This window comes from Chinchilla lanigera, unplaced genomic scaffold (genome assembly GCF_000276665.1).
Source record: "Chinchilla lanigera isolate Chin_1 unplaced genomic scaffold, ChiLan1.0 scaffold00085, whole genome shotgun sequence".
NCBI lineage: Eukaryota > Metazoa > Chordata > Mammalia > Rodentia > Chinchillidae > Chinchilla > Chinchilla lanigera.
The window spans coordinates 9,370,130-9,384,519 of record NW_004955486.1 but is presented as its reverse complement, the minus strand read 5'-3'; the positions used below and the strand labels follow the sequence as shown (position 1 = coordinate 9,384,519).

General features: G+C 56.4%; 2 protein-coding genes across 2 annotated transcripts; one reads left to right on the top strand and one right to left on the bottom strand.

Annotated features, from left to right (window-relative positions):
* Ankrd65 (ankyrin repeat domain 65) lies at nucleotides 1–1,018 on the bottom strand (the record flags this gene model as incomplete). The annotated part of the gene is given in 3 exon segments (XM_013504148.1): nucleotides 1–18; nucleotides 142–353; nucleotides 491–1,018. Coding segments are annotated over 3 exon segments (269 nt in total), but the record flags the coding sequence as incomplete, so codon positions are not given.
* A 4,186-nt stretch (nucleotides 1,019–5,204) lies between these two features.
* On the top strand, nucleotides 5,205–7,813 carry Tmem88b (transmembrane protein 88B). The gene is made up of 2 exons (XM_005404219.2): nucleotides 5,205–5,806; nucleotides 6,916–7,813. Exons 1-2 carry the CDS (start codon nucleotides 5,531–5,533, stop codon nucleotides 7,132–7,134), a joined length of 495 nt encoding a protein of 164 aa, XP_005404276.1. The 5' UTR covers nucleotides 5,205–5,530; the 3' UTR covers nucleotides 7,135–7,813.
* Nucleotides 7,814–14,390: the final 6,577 nt, after the last annotated feature.

Below are 14,390 nucleotides of genomic sequence, written 5' to 3'. Positions count from 1 at the left end.
GTGCGGCCCGCGCCGTCCCTGCGGAGGAGCGCGGCGTCGGGCGTGGGCGTGCGTGGACCTGGGAGCGGGGCCCGACCGGACCCCAGCAGCCCGGAGGGGCGCCCCCGGGAACCCCTCCCTGAAGTGGGGACCCGGGCTCACCTCTCGTCCACGCGGGCCCCTTGCCGCAGCAGCTGCATCACCAGGCCTGGGGAACCGCACCACACCGCCTGGTGCAGGTGGCCCCAGCCCTGGGGGGCCCCGGGCCTCTCTCCCCTGGCTCCAGGGGCCTCGGAGCTCAGCTCCACCCACCGCAGCTCCTGCTGCGCCTCGGCCAGGTCCTTTGCACTGGGCTCCAGCCTGCTGGCGTCTGTCTGGGAAGAGCAGGCATCTGCAGCTCCCCTAGAGGCCGCTGGCCCTCCCAGCGCAGGGGTCCCCGGCTGCCATGGAGGCCCCACCCCACCGGGGGCCCCTGCCACCGCCTAGGCTCGCAGGCTTGGCTTCCAGTTACCCACGAAGGGAGCTGGCCCAGTGGCTCTGTCCTCTCCATGCCGGTCCTGGCCTGGGCTCTACCCGGTGAGCCTCCTGGGAGGTGGGGTGCTGCTTCTGGAAGCTGGAACTGCTAAGCAGGCGGGCAGAGCAGGCTGCCTCCCACAAGCCGAGCCACTTGACACTGTGTACCCAGCAGTTTAGCGGGGGGCCCTGCGTGCCAGGTGCTTATTGCTGCTCCCTCACTGACTGCCAGCCACGACTGGCGGGCTGGGAAGGGCAAGCAAGAACATGCCTGCGCTCGACACACGGCTTCCCTGCCGCACTGTGCCCTAGCTCTCCCTCCCCCACTAAAACTACCTGGGGCCGGAACCCCCTCTCCTCCTGGTCCCCAGTGCGGGGAAGGGACAAAGTCAGGTTCCACCCCCCCTTTCCCCCCGTGAAGATGCTGCCCACAACCACCTGGACAGAAAGCGGAGCGGGAAGTGGGCTGGCCACCCCAGGTGCGCTGGTTTGGGCAGGGAGCCAGGCAGGGCGCCAAGCCAAGGAAGGCAGACGCCTGGGGAGGAGGTGAGAGCCTCAGGGACCTTTACGGGACAGGTGCTGCCAAGCACCTGGGAAGTGGCCCTGGGGGAGGCCTGGCGCAGTGAGGGTCCGGTGGGCCCCTTACTCAAGAGTCTAGACAGAGTTTGACTCCCGCTGGTGGGCTCTGCCTTGTAGTGACCCAGGCCAGCCACCAGGGGGCAGCCCCAGCCTCCCTTCAGCACCCCAGGCTCCAGGGACACCGCCTCTGCCTGGACCCTCATTAACACTCCAGAGATCAGCCCTTAAAAGGCCCGACTGTTGGGGACCACAACAAAGTGGCTCCGAGCAGGATTTAACATTAACCAATTGGTTTTCCGTGTTTCCGTGTGAGTTGTCTGAAGGCTGCAGCTGAGGACCTCTGGCTCCAACCCCAATTAATTTGAAGGAGAGGGTAGCTGCAGGCATCTCACTCCTGCTGTGAAGGCCTTCCTGGAGATAACGTAGTTCTCCTAAATTAACATAATGTTTTACTTGGAAAAGTCCTGCCCAGATTCCCCCTTTTTCTTGAGTATCCTCCTCCTTTGTTTGTAAACTAAATGAATATGGGCCCCCCGGAGCAGTCTTTGGCTAACTCAGAGAATACTGAAGCTGTAACAGAGTTAATCCCTCCTGGAGCCTGAAATCATTACATTGTCTCATTTATTTAAGGCTTCCATGTCAACGGGCTTGGGAGATTGCAAGCTGAATCAACCTGCAATAATTTAGGGTTATTTGACTTGGATTTCGATACCTGACGAGGTCTCTGGGCAAGGGGCAAAGGGCCCCTTCCCACCTCCAGACAGCCCAGACTGTCCCAGTGGCCTTCGGCACACAGACATCACCCCCAAGATACCTGGAGCCCAGCTGCTGAGGTGAAGCAGCCTCAGTATCCAGCCTTGTTCCATTTTTCCATTTTTTTTCTCTTTTTTTTGTGGGGGTGTGTGTGGAGATTTGTTTGTTTTAAGACAGGGTCTCGCTGTGTAGTTCAGGCTGGTCTTCAGCTCCAGGTGATCCTCCTGCCTCAGCCTCCCTAGTGTTCAGGTTACCACCACACTTGAGTGCTGCAATTACAGGCATGTGCCACCACGTCCAGCCTTTGACCCTGTTCTGCTTCATTCTTAGCATTTACCTTAGAACGAAAATCTTTGAAAAAAAAGTCTTCATTTTAAATGTCTGACTTCTTCCCTAGAGTGGACACTGCCTGAGGTCCCAGCTTGAGCTGGCCAGCTAGGAAGCATCAGGCACTGGACTTACACAAATGCCAAAAGCAAGAACAGCAGTAGTCTTCTTCTTTTTTTTTTTTTTGGTTTTTCTCTGGTACCAGGGAACCAAACTCACGACCTTGCGCTTGCCAGGCAGGCGTTTTGCCACTGAGCTAAATCCCCAGCCCTGAACAGCAATAGTCTTGAGGCAGGGTGTAAAGAAAAACTTGGCTGCGTGCAGTGTCACATGCCTATAATCCCAGCCTTCAGGAGGCTGAGGCAGGAGGATTGCTGTAAATTCAAGGTTAGCTGGGGCTACAAAGTGAGTTCAAAGCCAGCCTGAACTGCATAGTGAAACCCTGTCTCAAAAAACAGAGAGAGAGAAAGAAAGAAAGAAGCCCCCCACCCCCGCCCTGCACAGTCCCCCTCATATTACCTCCTTGCCTATGGCTGTAACTCCTTATTCTGGTACAGATAAGATGGACAGCTCTGACCTGACACAAAGTTTATAACACTGTTCGCACGTGATTCCTAAGGCTCTGACTTCTTTCAAGCCCAAGTTACTAATTGCCTTGAATTGCTTTGTCTTGCTTCTGTATCCTCGATTGCAGCCCCCCAGCTTCTCTCCACGGGAAAGACCCACCTCCTTGACCAAATGTATAAAAACTGGACCCTGTCCTTTGTCCAACACGCAGCCACTTTGGACGGGAGTCCCTGCTGAGCCAGGTGTACACCTAGTAAAGTCCTCTCTCTCCTCACTGGTCTCTCTGACCTCCTGAATTCTGCAACAGTCTCAATGCACTGTAGCCCTTGCTCCAGACAGTGATGCTGAAAAGCAGGACAGGGATGGAGACTCCACTGCTAAGGAGCCCCTCTGCAGTACAGCTGTGCCGGGACGGGCAGGCGGAGGTGGGAAACGAGGTGACTGTACTGGTTCCTCAACGCCTGGCTGCTCCCTGGCAGCCACCTGGAGATCCGTAACCGGGCTTCATTTGAAACTAGAGAGCCCAGACAAGGTCCCAAAGGAGGCAGCTCAAGCACTGCAATCTCAGTTCTGAAGTTGTCTGTTGATGGTCTTTGCCAGCTGGGGCCCTTGGGAGCTAATTAGCGTCAGAGAAGGTCATGGTCACGAGGGCCCCCGGAGGGCACTGGTGACTTCACAGGAAGAGGAAGAGGCACCTGAGCAAGCACACTCCATGTCTGAACATGGATGCCTCCGAGAGGGAGGCCGACCGGATGCTGGTGTTACAGACACCTAAGTTGGGTAGAAATATTGTACACAGTCAGACAGGGCTGGGTGCTCCAAGGAGTCAGCACAGAAGACCAGATACACTGCAACTGTCAGGGAGACACAGACACATTCGCTGAGGGCCTGCCCTCAAGACAAAAGATGAACTGAATGTACCACATACTTCCCCTAAGAATAAACAACAGTGATTCACATTCTAACAGGCATTGTTCACTTTGGGAAAGCCAGGAAGGGCCACTGACTCACCCCCTCCAGGAAAAGCCCTGCCCTGCTGCATGCCCACTTGCTACCGGACTTGCTTCCCCATTTGGTCCCCATTGAATCAGTATTAGCTGAGCAATCATGCTCGTAATCTTATTGGTTGACCATAGTATTGTCCCACCTCATGCCCACCTTGTGATTTCCCATTTTCCCCCTCCTCAGACCTGCCTCACCTCCTAATTTTGCTTTATAGAAATCTCTAGAAAAGACAGGGTCCTCAGCAACCCACTCGGGACACCTTCCGTCTGTCTCTCAGACAGAAACTTCCTCTCCCCAAGAAATATTCTTTGCTCTTAATCTAAGCTGTTGCTAGAATTCATTCTTCAGTTTTAGAGAACATGAACTCGGGACCAGATACCTGGTGGGGTGGGTTTCTTTCCCCTGCATCACCAACACCACGCTCTCCAGCTTCACACTAGGATGGTGAGCCAATGTATTTTTTCTTTACAAATTTCCCCTTCTCAGGAATTTAGTTATACCAACAGAAAATGGCCTGAGACATACATAGTAACAGTTTGATAACTTTGTTGAGAGAATGGAGGAAGGTTTCCATAAAGACATCCTTTGCAACGTTTCTTTAGCCCCAGATTCACTGCCCAAGTATTCAAACGACATGGTCATATCTTTGTGTGTGTATGCCAGCAAAAACAGTGAAGTTGCCTGTGCAGCAGGGCAGGGGAGCCTCGCCTCTTCTCCCAGTGGGGATGTGTCACAGGCTGTCTTAGCAGTGTCATCACTCCCCACTTCCATGAGTGCAGGGACTTTGGCAATGCTCGGGGAAAGTGGGTGGGGTTTTCTTGTCCTCTCACAGCGATGGAATATACTCCCACCATCTGCATTGGGTTTCACCACGAAGGACGCCTGTCTGCATAGCTGCAGCTTATTGAGTGCCTACTGTATGCCAGGTCCATGCCGAGCCCTTCTTGTATATAGGGAACCTCATTGTACAAACGGCAGTGGGTATGAGAAAAATAAAGACAAGAGACAAGAGCTGAGGTCAGGTGGAGTTACCTCTTGTCTGATGAGCAAGAAGACTGCCCAAAAACAGTAGAGCAATTATTTATACCCTGGAGAGGTTGGTTAATTTTTTGTCTCGCTGCCCAGCAACCAGTTAACAAGTTACAAAGAAAAAAAAAATTAAAAAAAAAAAGCAAGTTACAAAGGCTTGTTTACTCGGAGGGACTTGTCTACTTTGAGGTGCTCCCCGTGTTCTCAGGCTGGCTTCACCCTGCACATGTATTATTTTCCAGCTTCAGCGGCTCTCAACACTTGTACACCCCATTCCATCCCTGAAACATCCCAGAGTGGGTGCCTGGGGTCTTCTTACACCACTGAGGTGGGGGGGGGGGGCTGGAGTGGGGAAGTGAAGTGGGTTGCTGGCCTCTAGGGGGCAGCTGGTGATGGGGCAGTTGTCAGAACCAAGATCTATGAAATGAAGTCATTGTGTGGGGAATAGAAGGGGGGGCCGGGCAGGAGGAAGGAGGGCCCCAGTGTCCAGCCAGGCCAGGACACATCTGTGTAAGGCCTAACCAGAGCACACAGGAGCTGCAGCAATAGCCTGGCAGAGAGAGGCTCAGCCTAGCAGTGGGGAAATCCAGGCAGAGTGTGGCCCTGGAGACTGATCATCAGGGCTGGCCCTACTTGGGCCAGCATCTGCTCTCTGCGTCTGGATTCTGGATGGGGGTCAAGCCGGGGGAGGATTAAAGGGTCCCTAATCTGACGGGGAGAGTGCTGGTCCTGCCGCCTGACTGCCACTGTGAGCCCTGCAGACCCCTGCCAGGACAGCATGAGTGAGCAGGACAGGGAGACGGAAGATGACGAGGATGGGGGCACGTTGGACACAGCACCCATGCTGCCCGGAAGGCCTCCTGACCACCAGACCTCCGCCCTGACATATGCACAGCGGCCAGGCCAGGCTGGCCGGGGCCTCACGACCCTGCTGCTGCTGGGCCGCGCTCTAGCCTGGCTCCTGCTCCACCTGCTGCTGCCGGGGACAGTCTTCCTGCTGGTGCTGCTGCCTGCGGCGGCCGTGGTTTACCTGGGATTCCTGTGCCACTCGAGGGTGAGCTCAGCCCTCCCTGGGCGGGGTCCCTGGGGTGTGGGGTCCTGCAGAGGTTCAGAGCCCCTGGACTAACAATCTGCCCCCTTCCACCAGTGTGCCCTAATACCCAGAGACACCACGCACCCCTCCCTGCCTCTCCCGAGCACCACCCCCCCCCCGCCTGAGGCCAAAGAAAGGCTTTTGTTTGTTACCAGAACAGCGTCCTCCCGTCCCTGCAGCCTCCCATCCTGGTACCAGGGGCCACCAGGGCTGAACAGCAGGGTGGGGACGAGGGGGAGGGGGTTCCAGGAGGAGATGAAATTATTGCCAAATTTCAGAAGTCCTTACCACACACACAGCCCACAGAGCCCTCCTGCCCGGGCCAGTGTCCCCAGCTGTGCAGCGGGCTATGGCATGGTCAGGGGCAGGGAAGGTGCACACAGACTGACCCTGACTGCCCTCTCCGTAGCATGGGGCGGGGTCCGGGGAGAAGGTGGCGTCAGCTGGTGTCAGCAGGTCAGCGGCTCAAGGTGAGCGCCAAGACAGTGACTACAGGATGGAGGGTGAATGGCAGGAGGAAAACGGGAGAAGGGGAAAGTACAAATGATTCTCTGAGCCTCGTATAGGACCTCTACTAGAGTCTTTTGCCATCCGTGTCTAACATCTACCATTCTCTGCATGTCCTGCCCCCAGGCGTTCCAACACCTGACCCTGCGGGTTCTGCCCCAGGGCTCGCCCCTACCCCGTCCACAGCCCCACCCCTTCCAGCACGCCCCGCCCGTTATGACCACGCCCCTCCAGGCTCCGCCCCGGACCTCACCCTGCGTCCTACCGGCCTGGTCTAAGGCTCCACCCTCATATCGTATTGACCCCAGGGTCCGGCCCATTACTCGGCCCCGCCCATCTTCACTCTTGCCCGCCCTCCCCCTTTTTTCCTCTCACCTCCCTCATGGACACGCCCTTTCCCGACTGGCCCCGCCTAGGACCTGTGACCCTGCCTCCTACTCCCCCCGGGCTACGGCCCCGCCCACCCCAACACCGGCCCCGCCCCTTTCTAGCGGCCCCGCCCCTTTCTAGCGGCCCCGCCCCTTTCTAGCGGCCCCGCCCCCTGACCACCCTCCGGCCTGCAGGTCCACCCGGCTCCCGGCCCCGGCTGCCGCGCTCTGCTCTCGGACCGCGGCTCCGCGGCGCTCATCGTGTTCGGCTTCCTCTTGCTGCCGCCTCTGCTCGTGCTCGCCTCGGCCGTCCGCTCCCACCTGATGCGGCGCCTCCGCCCACTGCTACCGCCCTCTGCGTGGACCCCTGAACCCCACTCCAACAGGGAGGAGCAGTTCTGCGCCTGCGTGTGACGCCCGGGAAGACCCCGAGTTCCCCCATGATACCCACAAAGCGGTCCCAGGCGCAGGAGCGGGCCACTGTTGGCCTCGAGGCTGCGTGCTCAGTGCGGGGGTGACCACCAGGTGGCACCGAGCTCCTGTGACCCGGCCCGGCCCTTCCGCCTCCCTGGCTGTCCTGGTCGCTACCCCCTTGTGTCCCGGTTCTGCAGGTGGCCAGGCCTACTTGGGGGGCGTTGGGTCACTAAAGGCCATCACAGTGGTTTCAGAGCCTGTGACTGGTCCGGGGCCAACCCGGGCCATTGATCAGGGCTCAGTGTGGCTGGGCTCCATCTGCCTGGGAGCCAAAGTAAAGGTTTACTCTGTTTTCCTGGGTAATTTTAAGATCTCTCTTTATCTTTGGCGTTTTGCAGTTTTATGAGCGTATTTCTAGGTGTGGATATGTTTTCCCTGCTACTGAAAATTGAACTCAGGGTCTCACATGTGTAGGCAAGGGCTTCTCACTGGGCTGCTTCCCGGCTTTTTCTTTTCTTTTTTTCTTTTTTTTTTTTTATTTTTGATACTGGGGATTGACCACAGCCTTCACACTGAGCTCCCTCCCTCTCTAGCTTTCCTTGTTATTACTATTAATTTTATTTGGGGATATGGTCTCCTCTCTAAATTGCCCAGGGTGAGCCGGGCGTGGTGGCACACCCCTGTAATCCCAGCACTTGGGAGGCTGAGGCAGGAGGATTGTTGCCAGTTCAAGACCAGCCTGGGCTACAAAGTGAGCTCAAGGCCAGCCTGAACTGCACAGCAAGACCCTGTCTCAAAAAGACCAAAAAATAAATAAAAATAAAAATAAAAATTCCCAGGGTGGGCTCAAATTTGCAGTCAGGCCTCTGGCCTCGGCCCCTCTGAGTGCTGGGATGGTTGGCTAGCAGCCATCACTTCCAGCTCCCAGGTCTTTCCTTTCCTCTGAGTCAGGGTCTTGTTAAATTACCCGGGCTGGCCTTGACCTTGTGGTCCTCTGCCCTCCACTTTTGGAGCATAAGCCACTGCACCCACCATGGGCGCGTTCTTAACTATCCACGTGGTGCACATGATTTGTTTGCTGTTCTGCAGACTCCCGCCTTCCAGCAGTCAGGGAGTGTTCTCAGCGCTGAACTACTCTCTCCAGCTCCGCCTCCAATTCCTGCCGCACACTTTCAGCACCTCTTCTCTCCCTTGTCAGTTCGTCTTTTTTGGGCAGCATTTTAGACAATTTCTTCATGACCTCTTCCAGGTCACTAGAATTTGTTCCTTATTACTAATCTGCCGTTTAAGCTTTACATTATTATATTATCATATCTAAAAGTTGTATTTGGACCTTTTCAGATTTATCTGATGTATTTTAATTATCTCTGGATGCTCACTTTTTGGATACCAGCTTTGATTTTTTTTTTTTTTTTTTTTGAGATAAGGTCTTTCTGTGTAGTTCAGGCTGGCCTTAAACACACTATGCAGCGTGAGATGGTGTAGTGTTTCCTTGAATATTTGGTAATTATTTTGGGGAGGGGAGGGAAGGGATTCTAAGGCTTCATCTGTGTTAGCTGGCATCAAACTTGTGAGCGTACTACTTCAGCTTCCCAAGTAGCTGGGATTACAGGTGTGTGCTACCACGTCTGGAGTTTATTTCTTGTAATGTTTATTTATTTATTTGTTTTTTTTCTGGTACCAGGAATCGAACTCACGACCTTGCGCTTGCCAGGCAGGCGCTGTGCCGCTGAGGTAAATCCCCAGCCCCTGTAATGTTTAATGTAACAGTACAGCTTTCAGATATTTACTTTCATGTAAGCCCAGGAGTGTGTTCAAAATGTGTGATCAGTGTAATTCACCCAGAATAATCTGTGGCTAAAAGGCCTTGTAAATGACGCCACACAGCATATCGGCAGTAAGGCTCAGCCTGTGACCCACAGGGTCAGGGCTCGGCCTCTGACCAGGGTCATGCTAGTTCTCTGGCCTCAAGCAGAGACCAGTGTATAGCTGGGTGAGGTCCAGCGGGTGTCTGGGGGGTTTCCAGCCTTCATCTGTGTCCAGCTTTGATGCTTTTCCTGAGCAGACGGAGCCGGCCAGTCGCCAAGCCACCTAGGAGGGCTTCCCTTGGATGCAGGCCGCCTTCCTTCCCCTCCTGATCCAGGCTGGGCAGGATCTGGCTGCCAATGGGGGTTCAGGATGAGGGCTCCCCTGGGAAGCCCTTGGCTGAGAATCTGCCTGGCCCCTGCTCGTCAAAACAACAGCTGGGCTTGGTGGGGGTGGGGAGGTGAGTAGGAGCTCCAGGCTGTAGGCCAAGCAGGGAGTTCTGCCCTGGCAGCTAGCTGCCTGAGGCGGCTTGTTTGGGAAAGGTGTTTCCCAGCTTCTTAGGTCTGTTAGGAACCCAGACAGCCTCCAGCTGGCCCTCAGGACCCCCTGTGGAGGCAAGTGGTGTGGGGGAGTGACCTGCCTCAGCCTCACTGTGCAGGCCTGCTTTCAGTGGGACACTGCAAGAGTCCTGTGTGTGATGGCACAAGCCTGTAATCCTAACTATACTTAACAGGCTGAGGCAGGAGGGTTGAGAGTTTAAAGCCACTTGGGCTATAGCGCAAGTTTGAACCTGTCCTGGACTGCACAGTGAGAGCCTGTCTCAAAAATTTAAAAAAACCAAAGGACTAAACAACCAAGTTACTTAGAAATAGTCAATGATTATTTGAGTGATCACTCATGTATAGCTCTATTTGTCTTCCCTAGAGACCACTTTGGAGAATCCAAGCTATAGTATAACAACCATTGATAATTTCCTGCCATTTTTGTCTGTAACTCACTATTATTTATTTGTTTTCCTGAGAAACTATCTTGAAGATACCAATAAGTAAAATAACAACCATTGATAATGTCCTACCACTTTGTAATTCAGTGCATCCCCCTATTGCTATGTTGTCCTTCTTTTACTCTTTAAAATTAAAAAAAAAAAAAAAAAAAAGAAATATTATAGGCAGTCAGAGAGAGCTGGGTCCTCAAGAGAGCCAGGGAAAAGATGAAAACTTATTACAACTGTGCTAGAGGTGCATCTGTTGGAGGCCAGGCCACAAGATAAAGAAAGAATAACCAGGCCTGAGGTAAGTAGTAACACCTGGTCTCATGAAGTCTACGCAGACATCAGTCACCTCAATGGGTGACCAAGACCCTCAGACTCATCTCCTTCCTGCAGAGTTCTTCGTGCTTTCCATGTGCATTTGCTTCCCCATTGGATCAGTATTACCTAAGTGGCTGTACTTGGCACGTTTTTGGTTGACCATAGCTGTAACCCATGTTGTACCCATGTGGTTGTGCTCTATAAAGCTTCCCCTGAGAAATGGGCTCCTTGGCAACCCCCTTGGGGCCCCTCCTGCGTCTCAGGTGCTCTTCCCTTTTCAATAAATATTTCCTACTCCTCTGTTCCTTTGAATTCATTCTTCGATTTAGGAAACACAAATTCAGTGCATCAGACATCTAGCAGGTTGGGAGTTATGACAGTTCCCTTATATCACATTTGGCGGTCCTATATCATTTCCCATATCAGGACTACTGTGGGGTTGGAGCTGTAGCCTAGTGGCAGAGCACACTCAAGCAGAGGCCCTAGGTGTGAACCCTAGAAGTAGGCAAAAAAAGGAACACTGTAGGGGACTTGAGATATCCACAGAGGGACCTGATGTCTGGGTTTTGTCCTAGAGAGTAAAGCTCAGCCTGCTGTGTGCTGCAGGCTGCAGCTGGACCACCAGAGCCCCAAACACAAGCCCTGGGCCCGGGGGACAGGAGGACCCAGGCTCTTCCCAGCAGTGGCCTCTCCAGGTGCCTTAGGAAGTCATCTGGGTAGCTGGAAAAGGACCGAGGGTGTCTGTCACGAAGGGGGCCCCCTGGCCCTCTGCCTACAAGACCCCCCCCCAACAGAGGTATTCGCTGGCCTTCAGCTGCCCCCCTTCCTGCACCTGGACAGGACCCCACCTGGGCCCATCTCCTCCTCCTGGTGTTGACACAGTGCTGTCTTCTCCGCTGCCACCATCCCATCAGGCCCCTGGATGTTAGGGCCTGCCCAGGGCTCCTGTCTGAGCCTGCCTGGACCCTTCCTGGAGACAGGCAGGGCCCCCTTGGGAAGGCGCACTACTGCTAGGCAGATGGGACATTCTGTGTCTTGTCCCTCTGACTCCAAGTTCCTGTCCTATCTCTGATTTTTTTTTTTTTTTTTTTTTTTTTTTTTTCAGCACTGGGGATTGAACCCAGGCCCTTCCCATTGAGCTACATCCCCAACCCTTTTTGTATTCTTTATTTTTAGAGGGGGTCTGGATAAGTCCCTAATTGACCAAGCTCTGCCAAAACTTGGGATCCTCCTGCCTTAGCCTCCTAGAGTACTGGGATTTCAGGCATATGCTACCATGCCCAGCTATGTGGCTGTTTACCTGGGCATCTCCCTCAAAACCTGAGGTTGAGCGTGTAATGCATATACCTCCGCCCTGCCTCCTCCCTCAGAGTCCCACCCACCACCCTGTGGTTTGAAGGCCCTGCAGCCAGCCCTGCCCTTTCTCCTCCCTCCCGTGCTCCTGTCCTGAAGTCTCTGCTGCCCTCAGCCTCACAGGCCCCCACCTGCATCAGGAAAGCAGCCAGGCCTCTCTGTAGTGGGCACTTGGCTCTGCCTGTGCCTTGAGTCCCCAGTGCAGAGGTCAGTGTGACAGATGATGCAGCGGCCACAGCTTGGATGCTCATCCTGCCACCCCAGCTGCAGAGGGACTGGGCAGGAGTCAGCTCAGGCTCCTGGAGGGGAGCCAGGACCTCAGGTCTCCAGGACAGTCCTTGGGCCCTGCCTGGCACGGCCTTGACCCCACAATGGGGAGTCAAGTCTACAGGAAGGTAGAGAGGCAACAGGAGGTAGCTGCAGGGTCCAGCTGCACTTGGCTGTCCCCTGCCCCTGTCCCCCTGCCCCACATCCCACGTACTGGGGTTGGATCACAGAGCCCAGGCTTACCCCACTCCCCTGGCCAGGTCTCTCCTGCCACTTCCTGTTTCTCTGACTTGGCATGTGTGTGGGTTAGTGTGTGGGACACAAGCCACATGACGAACAGTAGCTCAAAGGCTGAGGGTTGGGGCCCACGCTGTTCTGCCCTCCACTGGGGTCAGAGGCCCCAGGAGCTGCCCTTTTCCATGGGGTCGAGCATGACTACAGTGAGCTGGGGACAAAAGGCCCTTCTTCTCCAGAAGCCTGGGCTGTGTGGGGGAGGGAGCCCTCTCAAGGACCTCGTGGGGGCGGGTGGAGCCTGCTACAGCCTTGTCCCTGGCCAGGAAACCCTTCCACCTGCCTGCTGACAGCCAGCCTTAGAGGGAGGCACAGGGACTCCTGGGCCTTGGGCCAAGGCTGGGCAGGGTGGCTGCAGCCTCCCAGGCTGCATCTTCCATCTTCGGTCTGCCGGGCACCAGGACCGAGCACAGCCAAGCCTGGGGGAGGCCGAGGGCTGAGGGCCAGCGCTGCTGAGTCTGGCCTGGCCTGTCCCTGCCCGTGCCCAAGTCTCTGGGCCTCTCCCCCGACTGTCTTCCTTCAGAAGCGGGTTTCAACAGTTCTTTCTGTGCCTCCCCTCTGTGTGCTGCTAGCCCAGCCCTGTGTCTGGCTGTGACCCTGCCGAACACCATGCTCCTGGGCCCTTTGGTTGTGCGCGGCTCTCTATGTGGCTGGGGACAGCATGGGAGGCAGTAGTGTGGGACACAGGGGCACGACTTGGCTGAGCGGGGTCTCCCAGGAAGTCGAACGCAAGGGAGGCTTGATCTCAGCCTGGGCCTCCCCAGTCCTCTCCCTCTGATGTTTAGGCTGCAGGGAGGAGGGCGGCTGTTTCCTTGAGGGTCTGAGTCGTGGCCAAGAAGACCCGCTCACTTTTTCCAGAAGGGAGGGAACCTTCCCCGTCAGTGCAGCAGGGCTGGCGGAGGTGACTGTGAGCCCGAGCACTGAGCGTGGCCTCCCCCAGGGATGGGTCCAGTGTGGCCCAGCTCCCCAGCCAGGGCCCTGGAGGGAAACTGTCTACCTGGGCGTGCCTCCACTGGCCGGGAGCCGCCACCCTGTCTAGGGCCTTGGTCCACAGTGCCCATTCCCATGGCAGCTCATGCCTGCTGGAGGCTGGGGCCCAGGCGAGGGCCCTGGTGGTGCACCCCAGACTGTGGGGATCTTGCCCATGGCTCCCCCGACAGGGCCCAGGCGGAAGCTCCAAGCAACTTCTGCTCCTGCTGAGGCCTGAGGTCTGTGGAGCCCAGCCAGCATCCACTGCCAAGATTCCCGGCAAGGGACACAGTTCTCGCTTGTTCCTGCCGGCAGCTTCTCAGGCTTAGCTGCGCTGCTTCCTTTTTTAGGCAAAGCGGACTCCAGCGGTCCTCAAGGCCCCATGGTGTCTCACCTGCCAGAAAGGGAGGAAGGAAAACCATTGAGTCCCATCCGTCCTCCCTGCCGGGGCATCCTCCCGCAGAGGGTGGGAAGGGAGGGGACATCCTGCAGACACACCCCCAGCCCGTGCGCTCCCAGCCCCCAGCTCCACGGTTACCTCCCAGGAAGGGTTCTCCCCAGAAGACGCTAGGGGCCGCGTCTTTGCAGCCAGCCCCTTCTGGTCCGGACTTAACCAAGGTCACAGGACCTAGCTCCGGCTCACCAGGGTCCCCCCGGGCCTTTGGGGCCTCTAGGGTCTCATGGGCCTGGGCTTGGGCCTGGGCCCCTCACTGGACGGTGTAAGAGGCCAGCAAGAGGCTGGTCCATCAGGATCAGAGGACCGGAACTCCTCCTGCTCCGAGGGCTCTCCTCCAGGAGCCATAGGTGGAGCGCTGGCTAAGTCTTTCCAAATCGTCTAAGAAGCTTCCCTCCGGGCTCCTGTCCCCGCCCAGGACACTGTGTCCCAAGCTCCGCCCCTTTCGCTCAGACCTTGGAGACACCTAACCCTGCTCTGGCCCTGTGGCCACCGTGTGGCCAGGGTTGGGCTCTGTCGGAGGGCGTGCCCCCGGGGTCGCGGCTCTCTATCCTCCCGCTGTCAAGCCTGGCTTCAAGGACTCTGCAGTGGGGAGTCTCAGGGGCTTGGGATTAAGAAAGGGGTGGTCGGGAAGGAAACCCGGCTGCGGTGCGTGGGCGCACGCGCGTATGAGCCTGTGCCCAGTCCTCGCAGGTGGGCGTCTTCGCGCGCCAGCCGCCCGGGTGGGCGCGGCTCGGAAGTGGGCGTGGCGTTCGGATGGGCGTGGCTCTCGGGGGCCGGCCCCGCTCCTGCCCGCAGCCCGCGGCC

Coding starts and splice junctions, on each gene's coding strand:
- Tmem88b (XM_005404219.2), top strand. CDS start 5,531: ATGAGTGAGCAGGACAGGGAGACGGAAGATGACGAGGATGGGGGCACG. Junction 5,807..6,915: donor GATTCCTGTGCCACTCGAGG/GTGAGCTCAGCC, acceptor TCCGGCCTGCAG/GTCCACCCGGCTCCCGGCCC.